The sequence below is a fragment of the Ptychodera flava genome, chromosome 1 (genome assembly GCF_041260155.1).
Source record: "Ptychodera flava strain L36383 chromosome 1, AS_Pfla_20210202, whole genome shotgun sequence".
Classification (NCBI taxonomy): domain Eukaryota; kingdom Metazoa; phylum Hemichordata; class Enteropneusta; family Ptychoderidae; genus Ptychodera; species Ptychodera flava.
In genome coordinates, this window is record NC_091928.1 from 22,950,347 (window position 1) to 22,971,517 (window position 21,171).

Sequence of the window (21,171 nt, forward strand, 5' to 3'; positions counted from 1 at the left end):
TTTCAACCGCTGTGAGTTATCAGCAAGGAATGTGGTCTCGTACTTTACACGAGTGAGATGTATAGGGGTGTATAAACACGTGACTCTGGAACTGTAAGCGGATCATATCGATTCAGCTACTGCAACAGGCTGCGTTTATGAGTGTGTACCAACTCTCTCGACAACTGCTTACCGGTAGCAGGCCTACTAGCAGGTACATTCTGGGTAATCTTAATGTCAACAGAACAAGCTTTCCTCGTTGGTACGCCCTCTTAAATACATCCACGTCAAAATCGCATTCATTAATGCTTCTCGTCAAACTTTACGCCTAAAGACGGTCGTCTTCCAAATTCGTCGTTTTGCTTTTTCAATTTCGATATTCAACGCGAATCTTTCACATTTCTCATTATTTTAGGGAAAGTATTCGATTTTGTAGCTCGATTTCGACCTCTCATTTTTTTTCTGTATTCCTATAAAAAAGAGAGCGTCCGGGCTATTCATTGACTCGCCGAGGCCTTTTCTCCTTCTGTGCATAATTCATGTTAATTCTCTTTCTCCCAGAATTCCCCGCGTGAAAAGCTCCCCCACAACGTCATTACTCTTGAACGGAAAAAAAAGAGCGATAACAGCGTTGGCAGTCGTGAAAGACTGATTGCAGGTAGAGGAACAAGATCCAGGTTAGTCCAACACTCGTTTTTCCTTCCACCGCATCAATTTCAGAGGCAAAAGTTTAATGACTTCAGAATTTCTGGACTTTTCAACTGCTTATTATCTTAATACACATCCGGTAGGCCGGGCTTTTTCTCATAGCGGGCCAACGGGTCTGGGAAGCGGACAATATGAAGAGGGTATATAATCGGCTTTTCAGATTTCCTTTGTACGCATGTAAGGAACACCACAGATGGCAGAGCTATAGACTGTCTATGGTAAAACACAGTGGATGAAATGATATTTTTCAATGAAAGATCTCATTTCACTCGCCTAAAGCATAGCAGTACGTCTTAAACTTTCTGAAATTGTAACATTTAATCGTGACTTTTTTATGTGCATTTATCCAGCGGGAATATTTTTCGGTCGCCTTTAATTTTTCATGTATACAGTGCAGATGAATGTCGCACGCTTTACTCAGTCAAACAATAGATAATACCTGTGTCGCTTTCAAGACTACACTTTTTAATTTATGACTGATATTGCTCATCTGTCTATCGATGATTAATGATATTCAAAAATATATAATAGGATGTAGGCGCAAACACCTGCAGGATTTTGATATTTATGTGTGATATCTATACGTGAACAAGACTGGAAGATGTCGCAATATAAATCTGATTATTACTCTAACTTGCAAGACACTGGACGTTGGTCTAGCAGATAGAGTAATACTTTTTGGAGACTTGTCATGTCGGTATAGAAATACGAGCTTGTTTTTATCTACGCAAAATGATTTATTGTATTCTTGAAATTTCATCTATTTTTTTGTAGGCTGTACCAAATACTAATAATACACTTTCATATCTTTGGTTGATTTGAAAAAGTCAATTACTATGAGTAAACAAGGAATTTCGGGAAACATGCCACAAAAATAATTGTTAAAGTCATGTTGCATTGATAAGTTTTATATTTTTGTGTGATTGCATCAAGTGATTTGGCCTGAAAACGAGGTCTAGGGTAAGTAATGAAAATGAGAGATGCCGTCATATCTTAGCCTTACCGTGCCGTATGTGTCACGTGGTAACACGTGTACCCATGGCAAGAAAACAGCCAAGTTGCATCCGTGAAAAAGATGTCCTTAGTAAATTAAACGGTGTTGCGTGTTCCTGTTACACTTCGATGCCATCCGTCACACTCTTCCGTTCTGTCTGTCTGTCTGTCTGTCTGTCTGCAAGTTTGTGTGCATGTCTTTGCCTCTTCAATTAATTATATAACGATTTAAACAGTCGGATAGATATGCACTGGCAGGCTGACGAACAGAGAGACAGACACACGATAGGCAGGTAGATAGATGAAAACACGTGGATTAATGGAGGTATAGATGACGGATGACGGATATCGACTTCCAAATAAATTTAATCACAATAATCTAATTGTTGCTAAATCACACTAATGCAAAGCAATGGATATTTGAATTCAAATTTTGCCATCAGCTTTATTCAAGCCATGAAAAACAAAGTACCTCTCGATGGGTATCAGCGATCAGGTATGACGATTGAAATAAAACGATTCTTTCAATTTCTCGTTTTTTTCTTTAGGGTATCATTAAAGCGGTCATTAACCCTGATAGGGCACTTTAAATGGATCATTGTGATATTGTCCAAATGGTATAATGATATAAGGTCACTCTTCGTAAATATCGCTGTAATTTTCAATGGATTGTCCATCAGACGATCTTTTGTTCATGTCCTGTGATAACTATAGCAACAAGCTATCCACAAGAAACCTAGTTATTCGAAATTAATCAGATAAAATGTTCAATTGAATTTCCAGAGAAACTGTCGGGGCTCATGATGAGAGCATCCTGGCTTGACAAGCCTATGCCAAAGCTTTTGGGAATATCTGTACCTTACGGGAAGACATGGAGCGTGATTTCGTTGTTTTCGGGAACTTGTCGATTTTGGAGAAAATAAGGTCTAGAGATGTTCGTAGCGAAATCCTCATACTTAGGTTATGAAGAAAGGGGGAGTTAATGGGCGGGGGGAGCAGGAGGGTAGATGTTTTCAGCTGTTATTTCTCCTCAGAATGTTTGGATTTTGTTTACAATACCTCAGTATGGCATAATTAAATGTAAAAATGCACTTCGGTACAATTTCTTACAATCGACTGATTTGTTGATATCAGAAAGTTATTCATGTTCGGTTTCGGATACTGGTAAGGCCAATGTGTGTGTTCTTTCGGAAACATGCCTAAGAAAATCAGGGCACATAAGTCGGGGAATTTTTTTGTTCATGATAGAACTGTGGCGTCATCGAAAATAGTCATGTTATATGTACAACTCATAGAGTCCCAAGCGAGGGTTAGGCTTGTTTGATTTCTCGCCTTTTTTCCATTCCTCCGAAGATCGTCCGCCCTTTTGGCGCATTTCAATAGGAAAGCTCATTGACTCGCTTCTGAGGAGTGTTATCGTCACAACTGAAGGCGGCCCTTGATGCGGCCTTTCTATACAGCTAATCACTCAGTAATAACCTTTGTCACTCAAGACTCTTCCATAAGATTCGTCTTGTTCCGAAACTTTGCATCAGCAGTATCGGTTGTCATTACACAAGCTTTGAGTTAATTGACAGACAGGCTCGGCCGGCCATGCTGTGTACGTAAGCCATTGCCATAGATACCAACAAAATGCATTGTTAACGTTCTGCCTCATGGGCTTACTTTGTTCTGAACCGTGGTGGCCCTGGTAGCGCTAGTCATTCCCACTGTTCTTTTGACAATATGTTGCATACGTCGGCAGTTTGAAGAAACACGAGTTAGTTCGGCTAATGAATCCTGATCTGTTGAGTGTAACTTCGTTTGTTTGGTCCGATGAATTATTTGTCGCGACTGACGTGACGTCACCGTTTTGTCACGCAAAATTTTGACCTTTTAATGCTGATACTTGCCGCTGTTGCTGTCATCTACCTCCCTCCCTTCTGAGCCACCCCAAGACTCATTACTCCTATCCAAGTTCACTTTTGTGAATCTCTTCGTCAAATCGTTCAGAATGTAATAATACTAATAAACCATCCTTATACCATGGCGTTTACATGGTCGCGGAACCATTGATTATGCGCAGTGATGAACCACATCTCGACTGCGTAGCTTTTGTGTATAGATAAGGTATATTTAAAATGCGCCTCGGGGACAGACATTCAGATTCTCAAAGTTTTGCAATACTTTTTAATCTACCACTTGAGCGGGGGGTGGGGGGGTGGGGGGGGGCTAGATTAGAAGCTCTTGGGGTAAATAAGTTTAACCTGCTTATTTTAAATCCAAAATTTACTTTTTTCCCATAGGTTTCAGATGTGGTTAATGTTAGGTAATTTATTTGTCTGGTACTAAAACTTGCGGACAGAAAGTTTAACTAATTTGATTCGTAAATTTTAATCAGATTGTGCAGTTATTTTAAGTAGTACATCTCCTGGGTGACCCTTCAAAAATTATGACTAAGGATTCTTCTTTTTGCATAATAATGCAAGTAATCACTGGAAACCATAGATTCAACTGCTTGGCATTTAGTTTCATACATCCATAGAAACAGCATCATTAAGATTCATACACATATTTCAAAACTAAATTTTGATGATATTTTTGTTAGTTTTTAGAGAAAAATTCTAAAAATGGCAATGCAGATCCGGTCTCTTGAAGCGCTTCATTCAAGTTTGTTCAAATTGTGGACAAATTTAATATTTTCTTTCCGAAGATGCCTTCAGTGCATTGCCACATGCGATGTCGTACACCTAACCAGGAAGAAAAAACGTGTCGCAATGTTCCCGATTAATCTCATCATTTACGTGTTCTGGTCTTTTTGCAAACTAACAAGTAGCGAAATTGCCGTGTCGAATAGAGCCGATCACATAGTTTCTTGATCAAACGGGTTTTGTACTAAAGCATGATCGCTCGGCGCATAGTCACGGGTTTTACCTTCGCATTCCTCTGAAATACACGTAATAATAAGCTCAGTTCTACTTCAGGTAGTATGCGCTCGAAAATGAAACATTTGCTCAAACATTTCGTCAATGAAACTTTCTACCATTCTCTCACCAAATCAAATGTATCAAAAATATGGGAGCACCGTGCAAATTTTCGTACCAGAGAAACAAACTACCGGACATTTACTGATATTTAAAATTCAAAATGGCCACCATGCCTGTGTTAACGCTATGGGGAAAATGAAATGTTCAATTTTACGAAAAACTATGACGGTGAAAATCTTTCTTACTCCAAGAGCTTTAAATGAGATGTCACAAGTGGTAGATCAGAAAAGAATTGTAAAAGTTTGGGAGTCAGAATATCTATCCTCGAGGTGCATTCTACCTTAAGGTAGTTCGCCTCGAAATCCAAAGACTTGCCTCAAGTTTCTTTAAGGAAACTTTAAACTGTTCCTTATCGAATTCGAGAACAAAAAAGCAAGGGTCACCGCCCATAATTTTATATCAGAGAAACAAATCATCCAATATTTACCGACACTTCAAATTCAAACTTGCCGCCATCGCTTTGTACACTCTCAGTGAGAAAATTCAATTTTAGATTTTCACAAAATAAGCTTCTAAAAACTTTGTTTTCTCTAAGAGCTTCGAATTCAGCCCCAAGAGTTGTAGATTAAAATGTATTGTACAAGTTTGAGAGTCCATATATCTGTTCCCAGGGCGCCACCTTAATCAGTCAATCAACACCAATACTGCACTGTAACTGATGGCAGACATTTGTTTAAGGTTTCCGCTTCAGGCTGTGATTCAGACAGATTTCACATCTATTGTCAGGATCGTTTCCGTGCCATGATGGACTGGCTCCATGCATACAATACTTTTGCTGAGTAACAGTATACGCTCCTCCCAATTGAATGATTTTCCAAAGAAACCAACTTGTGTAATAAGACCTACGAATAACTGTAATTTGAGAGATTCAAAATCAATGGGCAAAGACAGCGTTTCGCATTAATTAATTGTAATCTATGGGGTCGTTATGGATAAGACAGTACTCAGCGACAGTCTATCCTCCTAGATAAACCTTAGTTAAAGGTTTGTGTACACCTATCCATATACATGCATTTATTTTGAATGAGATAATATGCAAATTATTCGCAGAGTGTTGTTCATCGAACTTAAAAGTACAGCAAACAATAGACCTTCATTAGGGTCTAAGAGTTTACCGTTAAGGAGTTGTTACTGTCTTTGAGTATTTTTTTTTCTCGAAAATCTGAGAGCTGACCGTCTCAAAATATTTCTCCAAACATTGACTAAGAAGTCTGAAAAAGATAGATTCTTTTGCTATTTTTAGCTAACGTATTTACACACGTGAACTACGTCTGTGTGCCCGCCCATGAGTCTGTCTGTTGGTGCAATATCTCAAGAAAGGTGGTCGAATCAATATCAAAATCAAACCTCATACACGGATTCTCTGTTTGGTAATGGCAAGAATTGATTAGTTTTACGTGGGTGTAGCTTGCATAATTAATTGTCCGGAAGAAGTAATGCGTCAGACCCAATGAATCTTGCTATGGATATTGATCACACAAACACAATACAGTGGATTTCAATTCGGTGCCACAACTTTGTGTATAAGACGGACACATTGTATGTACAATATAAACGATTAGCTCGAGTATCACCACACATTTCAAAGCCTGAACGTTTGATTGCACTTGATCTACAATGTAGCTATTTTTACTGAAAGCTACAGCTAAAAGTTAGAAGATGTACACGTTTCTCACCTAAAATTGTCTCACACACAGAGTTGTGGCACCAAATTGAAACCCATTGTAGTTTCCTGTGGATGCCTTTTACTGTTATCTTGTCAATGATATTGTTTCGTTGCATATTTTAACGATTTTTCACAATTAGAGATATCTATCTGAAATAATCTAACCAAAGATTCTAAAAATTGCTACACATATTGAAGTTAAAACGAAGCGACAGAAGAGAAGAACATTAAGCTAAGCTATTTCGAGCAGGATAATTGCTAATTTTCATATTTGATGATAATTTTAAACGAAGCCATTTATCAATGGTAACCACTATTGATAAAAATTGGTACATATAGCGGTGTAACATTATATGAATGAAACGCATGACGTAATGCAGCCTTCTGTCGTTAGTAGAGTTTGTAACTCGCCTGTTTAACCAACTGTTACAGTTATCACGTACATCTGGAAGCACACTGACAAAGTTGACGAAACTTGCTGAATATGACGAAAGTGAAAGACGTTCAGCAGTTTCATGTTTACTACTAATTTGCTTGTCTTATAATATTTTAATCAAAGCTGTTTGTCAAGGATGACTGCACAAAATTCACTACTGATGTTGCTCGTAACAAATTATGAGTGAAAGAAATATTGCAGTTTTGTGTCAAATGATTAGTAATTTACATATTACATTTGTTTTAAATTTGCATTTATCTTCGGAATGGCTGCATCAATTGTTGTAAATTTTGGTGATGATGTGGATCAGAACTAGAGATACTGTAGAAGGTATAGTCATAGAAAACTGGACAGAGTATGTGATACCATTTTGAATTGAGGAAATGCTCTAAATAACAAGTCATTGACAATGACATAGTCCCCGCTTGTCATTTGGAATTTGTCACTTGAAGTGACTAGATTGAAATTGATAGGATGCGTATAAAAAAGAAATGCGGGTATGTAAGCTCTGTCTGTGACTAACGCCCATATTGGATTGTATTGTAAACAAGTAGATATTAGTATAAATGCCACAGGGTTATGTTCTTTTACCAAGTTGGACAGAATTAGATATGTTATGTACTGGATCTTGAAATGTCAAAATTCAACTAATCTGCAAGAAACCTGTCAAGGCATCATGTCTTGAGTAATGGCACTTGACATAAAAATCAGAAGGCCAGATATGGACCAAAAATGCCCCCATGTTTAGTACAGAAGAGACTTCGTATAGTTAGCTATTGATACTGCTAATGCCTCTCTTGACTATTGAATGTTTGTATGGTCAACATCTGCAGCAAGTGTCATTAGATTAGTGCAGTCATTCAGGATATAGATCGCTAATTACAAACATAGTTTCCATGTTTAGAGGCTCAACGTTAGTACAGAAAACAATGGAGTTGCTCCATAAATTGGTGGTAAAAATGTGAAACAAATCTGGGCTTGCATCCTAATTACAAAAAGTCATTAAATAAGTCAAGCAATAATTAATCGACAGGATGTCGCTAAATGGTTTTACACTACTGGAAGATCAATATCTGTACCATATTTCAATCAAATTTATGCAGTATTTTTGGACATATCACAGTAATTAGGAAAGTTCATTAAATGTGCAAATTAGCGATTAATTGACAAGAACACGATTGGAACTAATTTGGGATAATTGGATGGTGAAGTAATGGCGATTTAATCTTTAAATGTAATCTCGTCTGCTTTTCTTTTTACATTAAACACTTGTTTTTATGAGTAATTTGTGTTATTGCAACATTCAACTATCTGGCACCTAACACTTTTGAGAAATTTAAAAAATATGAAAATCCAATTATCCCAAATTAGGTCCGATCGTGTTCAAGATACTTCTAAACGTCTTTGTACACTATTAGAGCACTGAGAGATCAACATCTGTACTAGGTTTCATGAAATTTGCGGCAGGATATTAATTACAAAAATTCATCAAATATTCAAATTGGTAATTAATTGACAGATCCTGCTTAATGTCTTTGCAAACTGTTACAACTCTGGTATATCAATATCTGTACCACGTTTCATAAAATTTGAGTTGTGTTTCTTGACCTATCACCCTAATAATGAACATTCATCAAATATGCAAATAAGCTATTGATTGACTTGATCCTGCTAAAAGTCTTTGCACACAGTTACAGCTCTGATATATGAACATCGGTACCAAGTTTCATCAAATTTGAGTCAGTATTTATTCAAATATTACCGGAATTATGAATATTCATTAATATGCAAATTAGCAATTAATTGACATAATACTGACAAATGCCTTTGTACGTTATTAGAGCTCTGTTTGACAAACATCTGTACCAAATTTCATCCAAATTGGCGTGGCCTTTTAAGAAACAAAGCTCTTTATCAAAAATTATGCAAGTTGACACTAATTATGCGTGCCACAGCCAAAACAATGGACCTGCATATGTATCCCATAGTGTATTATCCTTGTATCAAGTTTGAAAGGAATTGGCTCATGCATGTCCGAGATCTCTATGTGGACGGATGCGCGGAGTGACTGAGCCCAAACCATAAGTCCCCAGGGACTCCAAATTGTCCTCGGGGACTAAGAGGACCTCTAGAAGCTTGCGCATTTGTTGGCGTACGACGGTTGTCGAAATTGGACAAAGTAAGAACACACGATCGAAACACTGGGGCTGCAGACTAAGATATGGGAGATTAAAGGCTAAAAATTTCGAAAACCAGACCTATGAACGAAAACAAAAACAAAAATTTATATGATGATTGAGACAAAAGTAGTGTAAAAATGTTAGGCCTATAGTTTCGTCGGTGAAGTAAAAACCTGATTAAGCATATACAATTGTAGTGTGTCAAACATACGATACACAGAGATATGAAAATGCGTTTGTCTACGTTAGTCCCTGTACACAGACATGTCCTTTGATTACAATGGAAATTTGGTTGTATCTCTCTGTGAAAGGTTCCTTGATTACCTGTTTATCAGATCTGAGAGAAAGGCAAGGATATCGCCCTTTCAAGTCTTTTCAAATATTTCCTAGTTAGGGAAGAAACGTTGACAATTTCCCTTCAGGCATGCAGGCTAATTTGTGATATAACCTTTGTGCATGTCATTTGTGCTATTGTGTTCAGTCCCCTCTATCTCGTTTGGCACATTCACCATCAAAAACCAACGCCTCAAGTGATCACTTGTACTCTTCGATTTGAATGCAACACAGGCTATCGTCCGTTAGTGCCACCTTTTGCACGGCGGAAACTGTATGCCGAGCAGCTTTTGTTGTGCAAATGCGTATTTCGGATTTCCGAACTCGGAAAGGGGAATAGCAAAAATTAATGAAATCGACAGAGTGATAGTTGATTTTTTATTCCAGACTTTCAATTTCCATATGACTGGCGATTAAAAAGTGTAAAAAGTCGGGGGAAAGTGTGAATGGTCTGCCGATTCCGAAAAACCAAAAACTTTCAAATTTTTGAACGCGAAAAATGATTGTGTGTCTTCACTGACTATTGTTTCCCCAAGATTTAGTTGTCATTATATCTTCTTCAGCTCGAAGCTCTTCCTATAAATATGAAGGAACAACCACAACACCTGGGCAGTTGAAGATATATGTGGAAAGCCTACACGGGGAAGAAAAAGTGGAGCTGACGATAGGGCGGGAAACGCGAAAACGCGGGCTGAGCTTTTGGCGCCGATAAGTCTGCCTTCCACACACCGCATGCTGGGTAGAGATGCAAGTTAAAACGAGGGGTCGCGTATTGTGTACACAAATAGTCCTGTGACATAAATAACTTACAGATCCTTTAAAATGACAGAGCAAAGATCGTCGTTCACCAATATTCGGCGCACGGCCAGTGTGAATGTGGGGGTAGTCTGCCCATAATTGTGTTGACGACGACATTCCCGGATAAAGACAGCAGTAATATCGTCATTACAGGACGAGTAATTTTCAATCTCAGAAGCGCCATGTCGTAATATGTGTAACCTTTTGACATTATTCGTTTGTACTCAATTTGATTATCGCTATCTCTCCTCAGTGGTTGGTTGCAAAAGAATGCGAGATCTCTGATGTTGTCGCGGCGTCCGCGCCTCCGCACCACACACTTTTCTTGTGAATTTGAATTGGGAAGATTTTCCAGGCCGTTTAGGTATATTTTTACGAAAAAAAAACTAGTAGTATTATCAGACAACAAAAGTTAGGGTTTCTTCTTTCCTTTTCCGTAATACCGAGTAATACATCAGCGGGAATGCTGCACTGTTGCTATGGCGATATCATTTACACTTCGAGCGCTAATTCATTGAAGCGCAAGAAATACTACCGACGCATTACGCTTGAATTTAAAAACGTCCGTTTTGAAATCACGATACATTTGATTCGTTGGTGTTTGCGAATACGGATCATCCCTTTTACCGTGGGTTACTTAGAGCATCCCCAAGTATAGTCATACTCGATGAATTCATATCGTTTTTCTGAATAAAGGTTCACAGTTGAGATGCGTCGCCCTGATTAAGATAGACAAATACAGGCAGTGCACCTGTTACCACCCTCTACTTTCACAGAGCGTCTGTGAACAGGCAGCGACCACATCTGTCTGGTTATATTAGCCAGCACGGTGATTTGTGAGTTCACCGGAAGTCACCTGTTCGCGGTTGCCACGAGATCGGCAAGCGGACAGTGCAGTATGGCAGGATTGTCCTCTCTGTTTGCCCCCTCGCTTCTCCAAAACAACTGACATTAACCGAAGTGAGCTAAACAAAACAAGAAGAAAAGGCGACTCTCTTCACTTTTTCCAAAGATCATCACCGAAATTGAAAGAAGGAAATGAACTTAGCTTGGGAAGAAAAAACGAGAAAGCACTATCACTCTTGTCTTTCTTTACTTCCATCATCGAAATTGAAAACTTAATGAAAATAGAACGAGACAAAAATACGCGGAATTGTAATTTGTGTTTTCTATTGCCATGGGTAAATGAGATATCCACAGAGTTGAAAAGAATGAGTACAAGAAACATTCGTCAGGATTTCTGCTTGTTCGCCACTGTGCTGTTGTACAGCCTGAGCGGAGAAACAGTGTGAATCACTGGGCTATTTATATCCACTTAGACGAAATTTTGGGCTTAAAATCTAGAGCTACATCTAACATTCTAGTAGAACTGCAATTTGCCAGAGTTCAATTGAGAATGTATTTACCATTGCCCTGCAAGTATTACGGTTGCAGTTGCGGCAAATTTCATAATGTTGTTTTCTTTTCGAAACAATTTAACAATTAGAGAACTTTCTCTGTAAACAAATGCTGTGTTGATAGTGGTGGCAATTCTATTTGTAAAGATACTTGTTGAGTTGAAAAACAGTCTGATATTCAGCGCTACTAACACCAATACAAACGAAGAATATTTATCTATATCAGTGCATATGACAATAGCGGAAACGGAAGTGATCTTTCTGTAATACAGAATTGCAGTGTTGAGGAATAATCCACCTCGGGTATTATTTTTACGCTGAAATGTTTTCCATGTATTTCTGATCTGTACCTTGTGTAAACTCATTTTGAAGCCTTTTGAGTATGTGACATTTTCTGAAAATCAGAAATTCCATTTTCATCGTAGAGTTCATACATAGTACGGCGGCCATTTTGAATTTCAAATATCGGCACGTTTCAGCCGATTGATTCTTCAAAATTTCCGCGGTGATTCCTGATTTTTATCATCATAAGTAAGGTCATTTATTCATATTTCCTTGGGGAAAGTTGTTTGGCAAAGCGAAGCGCTCATTACTTTAATGTAATCTGTAACTGCAGAATGAAAGAGGGGAGGAGGAGAAGGAGAAAAGAGAGAAGAAGATTTGATTTTTGAGTTTTGAAATGATGAACGTTTAATACTAATATCAAACTCCTGTACAGAAAAGTACAAATCAAAATCAAATCAAGACGAAGAAGGAAAAGTACAAATCAAATCAAAACAAATCAAGACGAAGAAGAAGAAGAAGAAGAGGATGATGATGATGATGATGATGACGACGACAACGATCTACGAGTATGTCTGAAACTTTCAGAGACGGGAGATTTGGCATTCATACTGGACAATTGCAATATACCAATCAAGTGATTCTATTCAAAAGTTGAATAGAAAAGTGACAACGGAAGTTTATACGGAAAAAAGTCGACCACGAAAGATTGAACGAGGGAAATTAGTGATTATGTTTATCATGTTGTACACGCTAAAACTATGACCTCACATCTTGTTATAACCAATGGGTGTAAGGAATAGTTGGGGATTCAACGACATTTATATGGCAGATGTTTACAAAGTTGGGACAATCTTTTACCAAGATTACGAGGTCCATTTGAACAATAACATGTTTTGAACACTATCGTTTACGCATATTAATTATCCTGTCATTGATCGGGTTACCACTGAGGGTTCTCGCATGAAATTCCTTCTTCTGGCCAAGTTTTTCGCCTCACATCGTTCGCCCACATTGTGAACGCCCACACAACGACAACGATAAGTTGACATGCTGATAGGTATTTGTGACAGTATACACATATTGACTGGCTATGAGGGCAACAGCATACGTCTGTACCCTGAGGGACTGTGAGTCACCCCCAAAAACAGACTGTTTCCCTCGCCCCCTAAAACAGACTGTTTCAAAACAGTCTGTTTTTGGGGGTGACAGTCTGTTTTTGGGGGTGACTTACAGGCCCGAGGGGTTAAAAGACGTATGCTGTTGCCCTCATGCCAGTCAATATGTGTTTTGTAACACACCTCATCCGTAGCCATGCATGAGAACGTACTATACACAAAACTTGTCGCATGTAGGTCTATGATATAATATGTTGGAGTGGTTCAGTAAGAAAAAGTTTTTCCTAAAAAGACCGCAATACTTCTGCAAAACGTTCAATTCACCTTTGATTATAGTTTTTGTCCGTATCGAGTCCTTGTGGAAACCAAAGCATTCAATTCTTCTTCAGAAAGTAGGATAAACCACAGAGTAACATAAACAGAGTGGCAACACTTGCATGCCTTTTGTTCCATGGTCGTCTCAGTAGACTATTGGCTTTTCATATTAAAATGAGCTTCAAAGGTGTTAAACTTTTTGGAGGCTTTGTTTGTGGTTGATAATTACACGAGATTATGCGAAACATACGACGAGATGGCATCGTACTGCCAGTCGCGTAGCAACCATAGTTACTTTGTGAGCTCTCAGGCCAGAAACACTGCTTCACGCCAATCAAAACATAACACGCCAGCAGTTTCATAAACATGTCCTTTTTTGACGCACGTGTAAAAGACGGTCGGACTGACCGTAAGCCATTGAGTAAAACCAGACAGTATCGATAAAAGACTTTCAAATTTTGTTCAAACACACTCATTATATATTCATAAAAATATGAGAGGAATTTTTAAAACGGTGACACCCACTTTCCTGAAGCTCAAAACACTCCCGTTTTTGCCAGCACATCGATTCCGATCAGCACCACACGACAACAACAACACAAACTTTGTCGAACATACTTTCGCTTAACAATTGGTGAAAATCCGAAAATTACCGAAGGGTGCATGGTCGGCACTCTTCGGAAAAGAGAGCCAAGAGCTTCGTGAGGCGAGGCAAACATGGATTGCTTACGTAACCGCTTCACGCCTTAAACAATAGGTGTTGCCACTCTGTGTATCTTACTCTGTGGTTAAACTAAGAAATTTCTGGATGAGTCGTTTCGATCGGCCGCAGACGACATCTTTGTTTACATTCCGGTCCGCGTTCGCATCAAATATCGTTTTTGACGTCAGCGGGCATCATTTTCCAGAACTGATGCCTGGCAGGCAACAGTTGAAACGAATGATGCCTGATGACGTCGTTTACGTGGATCAGCACAAAAAGAACGCATCCCACGTGACTATCAATAGGCGAATTAGAATACAGACTGCGGAAGAGGTGTGTTACAATCAATACTGTGAGCTGACTGTTATCCATTAGGACACTTATGATACCTGTTTTTTTCCAGATTAGTCGATTCGCAGCGGTGAGAGAAGGAGTGGATGTTTTCAGCTACAATCATCTTGGTGCTTCAGCACTACCGATTTTACTAATTTAAACTAAAGGACAATATAATAAATCTAAATATCAAAGCTTGACGGAAGAAATTTGAGTAAATCCTTTTAACATCGATGCTCATCCGAAGTTCCCTATAATCCTTTGAAGCAATTTTAGCGACGTAGCATCGTTCCTAAGGAGGGCAATCCCGATCCCGGGGATCGAACACGCCCACAAACCGACGTCGACTTCCGAGCCGTTGTCTTACACTAGAAAAAGAAGTTTGAATCATGATAGAATGCGTCGTTTGGACAGATATTCGTACTCTCCAATTTTTGGAACATTTTTCAGAGTGCGGTCATTTTGAAGCTTGAAAAGTAAAAGAAATATGTTGTTAATAAAAAAAATTGTTTCTCGTAATAGAGTTAACATTTGGATGGTAGCCATTTTGAATTTCAAAATATCAGTAATTTGCATCGCTGGTACAAAATATCGCGTCCATTTTGAAATTGATTTTTGTTATTGATTTTAAAAGAGAGTGGTTTAACGTTTCCTTCGGGAAAGTTGTCGCAAATAAAGTTTCGAGGCGTGTATCACCGTGACCCTGAGAGCACGAGATTGGCGACATTTTGAAGTTCACTGAAGGACCATACAGAGCCAGCTTTTCCCATACCAACTACTATAACACACACAGGAAACGCGCGTGATTTTAACCTTCTTCTCGGAGCACAAAACTCGGAATCAGATTTTCACATGTATTCTGGTTACCAGTTGTCAAATCATTACCGTTTTGCGTTCATTATAAGCTTAACGAAGGCTTCGAGGATTATGCAGCCATCCGAATTTCTAGTTGTCACAACAACGCCGATGACATTAATTTCTTCAATACCTGTGTTGACCATTTAAATTACAAACAGTCGCAATTAAGTGGGCATCTAAGTCGACAGTCGGCACAGATGACGCACAGCTAATGGGTAGAAATCAAGATAAATGTATTAAAAGGAGAGGAGAAAGAACGGATGATGTGTCAAAAGACTCAAAAGAGGCGATTGATCACCACATTAAGGTGACAAGAGAACAGTAATCCGGAGGGATGTTGTAGTATTAAGGAAATTGTGAAAGCTTATCCAGTGAGAAAGATTACAAGAACGCAGAGCGCGGTCGTTTGTGAATATAGTAGCGGGCATTCTGCGCTTAAAAACGCCAAAGGAACCACTATTTTGCATGTGGTTTACTGCATGCGCAATCATTAGCAATTCATTGCGCATGTCCGGCGACATCGTAACACAATTCGACGTCGAAGCGAAATTCAGCTCATTTCTCTATTTTCAATGTGAGTACAGTCAAAGTGTGTACATGTATGGAGAAAATCAGGAGAGAACGAACGCATAATGTCTGAGAGATTTTTTTTCCTATTCAGGAGAGAAAAGACCCAACTGATCGTAGTTTTCTCTTCATCCATCGCCTTGTAAAAAATTAATCACTATTATCTCCATGGAAACACAGACTCTAGATCCATCTATACCCAGTGAATGTGACTTTTAAACGAGTGTGACTACAATAAATAATTTCGATCGAACGGTGTCAAGATCAACATGACTTTGCGTTGACAACCCGCTTAAAACACCTCGAGTTTTGAAAATTAAACTTCCCCCACTGTTTGGTGAAGCCATTCGTTCCTCGATCGTTGCCTTCCAGGTATATTGGCTTACATGTAACAAGCTTCGAGTCATTTTTCTCAGAATCGAAGGTGCGTTCAGAAGTGATGTGATATTTAGGATTTCATGTGTAGAATTGAAATAGGGGCAGTTTCTTTATGCAATTTCATTAACACCGCTCTGCATTGACATGTCATATTCACACAGAGAAATTGAGCAGAAGCAGTAATATTCCAGCCTTCAGTGCTGACCTGTTATGACTGGAGGAAAACAAAAATTAATTTCATTTTATTAGGTAAAATACTATAATTGTATCACCTACCACTTCACAGTCTATCCACACAGTATGACTATGTTGGAGACACCGCGTTTTTAAGAAACGAACTAGCACCAAAAATGATGATCGGGAGAGGGCAGCCAATAGTGCACAAATCTGACCCTGTCATGAAACATTTTAGTTCTGTTTATCAAAACCGGTCGTATTTTCCGCTGTGATTGAGTGAATGTTTGTGTCCTAGACAGCACATTGAACGATGAATCGTCCATAATCGCGAGGGGAATATTGCCAACATGTTGAATCCAAGGCTGGTGTGCGGGTATAACTCGCTGATGAGATGTTCTTACAGCCTAGAAAATCACCTTAATAACATTGCTTTCGCATTTTTAATTTACATCATTATTGTTGTTAGGTCAAGTGAATTTTAATCTGTACGAACTTCTATGTTCAGTATATGATTGAGCATGCGCATATGGGATAATGTTTCGGCCGATTGAATTTGCATCAGGACACGATAGTTTCATGATTTTATTTACAAACTTATTAAATTAATATGTTCTTGTAGTTTTTGAGAGATCCGTGTTTGTGTGGTTTTACAGTTGCAACAACAAATAATATCATAAAATATGGAAGATAATATAAACTTTACATGAAATTTAAGCATTCTATACCTACTCCAAATGATATGTGTTAAACTCACCGTTTTATTCACTAGCAACACACAACTGTAGAGTTTTGACAGCTATGATATAACGCACCGTAGTTTCGGATGAGAGCTCTGCTAAAATTATTCTTGAGAATTTGAATTTGGTTAATCATGTCACAGGGTCAGCGAAGGAAAGGCACAGCTCATTTTGCTAAATAGATGTAACTTAGAGCCATTGAGAGTAAAGTAGATGATTTCTTGTGGAAGATGCATAAAGATGCGAATAATGGGCTAGAAATTCCCGATGAAAACAAAAAAAAATTATCTAGCTTCCTTTGTACAAAATAAGCATTGTGATATTGGCGGGAAACCTGTGGTGATTGTTAATCAGTATTTTGTCCCCCCGCAGCGCAGATGACAGGGGAGTTCGCTGTAGTTTTTTACACCTTTGCACTTATATCTGTGCTCACACCTCTGAAGGCCACTCTGTAGTATCGTTATTGTTTTCAGTGAGTACACACACTGTCCAGACACCGTAATATAGATATAAAAAAGACTGCAGTGTCAGCGATGCATGCACATGATCCTCAATATTATATGTTTATCTGAAAATTTGTTTTTTAACTAAATTGATCCGGTAATTATTTGATGGCACAACCGTTGACTGATAAATGGCTCGAAACAGTCTTTTGACGTTTATCATTGCTTGTGACAATCACTGTCTTATGAGTGTTCAGATGACCATTACGTTAGGATCATTTTGCACCTTTCTTTAAGGTAATAAGAATAGGTCTGACGTAATCACGTGATATGCAAATAAAAGGGAGAATTGCTGGTAACATCCGGGTACTTGCAATCGCCACATGACGACATTTGGAAAGCCTGTCATCTCTTTCAAGAAAGATTACATGTAGATTATAACTTCCGTGGAACGAAAACAAAACGTTTTCCATTTCTATATGGGGTATTTGCGGGAAAAAATTCGTTCCGGCAGGACAAACATTTTATCTGAATTCATATCACTGAGCAGCTAGCAGGGGCTACACGACCGCGAGGAGTAATAATTTTACAAATCAGCACAATACAGTTTTGCTCCGAGAAATCTGTTGCTTCCTTGTTGGCGTGGTAATGAACGAGGAGGATGTGTCCTGACTCGTGGCAATATGTCAGGGGATATCAGAAAACCTTCATTTGTAGTTTTTGTGTCCGAGCAATGCTGAAGCTGGTTCACCTTGCTTCGACTCATCTTCCCACAGTCCTACGGTTTCCGAGTTGCAATCCAGACTAGCATAGTTTTGTGGCAGGGGTCTTATTGATTTAACCGACATCACACTGGCATAGTAAAAAGGAGATGGATAGATGGCTAATCAGAACGAGAATCGTATATACACTGCTGACGTTTTAACCGGAAGCGCCAATTATGGGGCATGGCTGATTGTCACCTTGTCTTGTGCAGCCAATCTTTCCACATGCTTAAAATAGATTTTCAAATTCATATACAAACCAGATATGAACTGAATATGTTCACGTGTTTTACAATAGGTTCATTAATAGTAGTACGCTTCACAGAACAATGAGATATATGTTATCACTATATGCAGCAGGGTTTTTTTTTAAACTTCGCACAGTACTCTCAGAGTTTAATCACTAATTACAAAACTATATAATATGCGAATGAGCTGTCAATTAACTTGACACTACTCAATGCTTTATTGGACAAATAGATATCCATCAGATCAACATTTGTAGCACGTTTTATTTAATTTAATGCTGTAATTTTAGAGTAATGTCACTTATTACAAAGTTCATTAAATATGCAAATAAACCCTACATTAACTTGACACTGTTCAATGATTCATAGCACAATTAAATATTTATCAAGTCAATATCTGTAGCACGTTTCACCAAATTTTAGTGCCGAAATTTCAGAGTTATATACCTAATTACAAAGTTTATTAAATATGCAAATGAACCCTTAGTTAACTTTATACTACTAAATGCTTTACAACACAGTTAGATATCTGTCGTATCAGTATGTGCAGCAGTGTTCATCACATTTGATGCAGTTATTTCGGAGTTATATGACTAATTATAAGACTTCATGGAATATGCAAATGAGCTAATTATTAACTTGACAATGCTCAATGCTTCTCAGTACAATTGGATATTTATCAGAGATAAACATCTGTAGCAAGTTTCATCAAATTTAATGCTTTAATTTTGGAGTAAAAATCATTTATTACAAAGTTCATTAAATATGTAAATGAACCCTTAATTAACTTCACACAACTAAATGCTCTACACAACAATTAGATATCTATCGGATCAGTATCTGCAGCAGATTTCATCACATTTGGTGAAGTTATTTTGGAGTTATATGACTAATTACTAAACTTCATAAAATATGCAAATGACCTATTTGTTAACTTGACACTGCCAAATGCTTCTCAGTACAATTAGATATTTATCAAAACAATATCTGTACCCAATTTCACTGACTTGGATACTGTAATTTCAGAGTTATATACCTAATTACAAAGTTCATTAAATATGCAAATTAACCCTTAATTAATTTAATATTACTAAATGCTTTACACTACAGTTAGATATCAGTCGGATCAGTATCTGCAGCAGATTTCATCACATTTGGTGAAGTTATATCGGAGTTATATGACTAATTACAAACCTTCATAAAATATGCAAATGAGCTATTTATTAACTTGACACTGCCTAGTACTTATTTAGATATATATCGGATCAATATTTGCAAGTATCATCAAGTTTGATGCAGGAATTTTAGAGTTATCTCACTAATAACAAATGTTCATTAAATATGCAAATGAGAAGATAATTAACATGACACTCACAGTATCATCATAATGTTCTTAGATTGTCATGTGTGAAAAGTTTCATGAAATTTGGTGCAGTATTTCTTGATATATGTCTACACTGTCATTACCGTCTCCATAGGGAAACCATTGTATGGAAAAAAACGATATTGCATAACTTCATTAATATGCAAGCCACACTAACCAAAATCTAATCAGTTCTTGCAAGTAACACATGGTACCTGTGTACCAAATCTGACTTGAATCCGTTAAGGCGTTTTTGAGTTATCGTGTAAACAGACAGACAGACAGACACACACACACACTAACACACACACACACACACACGGACAGACAGACAGACATCGCTATGACAATAGCCCACGTGTTTACACACGTGAGCTAAAAATGATCACAATCTTTGCCAATTGCATTTCCCTAATACCTTAATTAAACCGCCGGATGGCCCAGGATGATCATTATTTTTCTTCTCACTTCCTTTTCACAACTCGTCGTTCCTCAGGTACGTTGGACAGGATGGGGTCGCCATCTTTGCTACAGACTTTATCAATAGCCGTGATTTGCATATTAGTACTCGGGACAGTGGTGACCGAAGGCTTCATGGAGTACGCCGACGAGAACAGCCTGCCCTTCAGACTACGTATACAGCTGGCGTGTCAACGTGAAACGACCAGATACTCCATACCTTTCATATGTTATATGTTAGAGAACAGGGACTCAGACCAACGTGCCGTTGTGAAACGCCAAGGTAATATGCCAAGCCGATACGAATTCTTTCGATGCAATCTCAATCACCCTCTCTCCGTCTGTCGCAGTTTGTTGTGACTCATAACTTTCCGAATCAAGAAATCACCCCTCCCTCTCCATTTCTCTCTCTCTCTCTCTCTCTCTCTCTCTCTCTCTCTCTCTCTCTCTCTCTCTCTCTCTCTCTCTCTCTCTCTCTCTCTCTCTCTCTCTCTCTCTCTCTCTCTCTCTCTCGCTCGTTTTCGAGTAACCATAATACTGGCAATCATATTTTCAATTTCAATGACTGAGCGCCATTCACAGATTGCACGTCTACACGTAGCTGATAACTATCTTGTAAAACTGAGCGGATATGTGAGACCCAGTCAAGAATCCAGCAGAAAAAAAAAATTCAAGATGTTGATAAAACACTCCGTTCACATCGACATTGCCAGAAGCAAGTCTTAGGAAACAAAAACCAACACGTTCAGGCTGCAAGGTAGCCTTAAGGGAGCCGTCATTATTTACGAACTGGGAGGGGGTTCCGGAGGAATTTCATCGGAAACTCTGAAATTTCGAGTAACCCCCCCCCCCCCCAACCCTGATGAATTTGAGTAACCCCTCCTTTGTCTGTGGCCTTTCAGCTAGGCGA

At 38.4% G+C, this 21,171-nt stretch overlaps 1 protein-coding gene across 2 annotated transcripts in view; it reads left to right on the top strand.

The window, feature by feature from the left end:
* The window catches only part of LOC139133198 (uncharacterized), a 126,257-nt gene that overhangs the window by 101,309 nt on the left and 3,777 nt on the right, over window positions 1–21,171 (top strand). For both annotated transcript variants that reach the window (XM_070699647.1, XM_070699638.1), the window contains exons 2-3: window positions 541–656; window positions 20,299–20,544. In XM_070699647.1, the coding sequence (XP_070555748.1) occupies window positions 20,313–20,544 (232 nt within the window). In that variant the 5' untranslated portion in view covers window positions 541–656; window positions 20,299–20,312. The remainder of the gene's footprint in view (window positions 1–540; window positions 657–20,298; window positions 20,545–21,171) is intronic.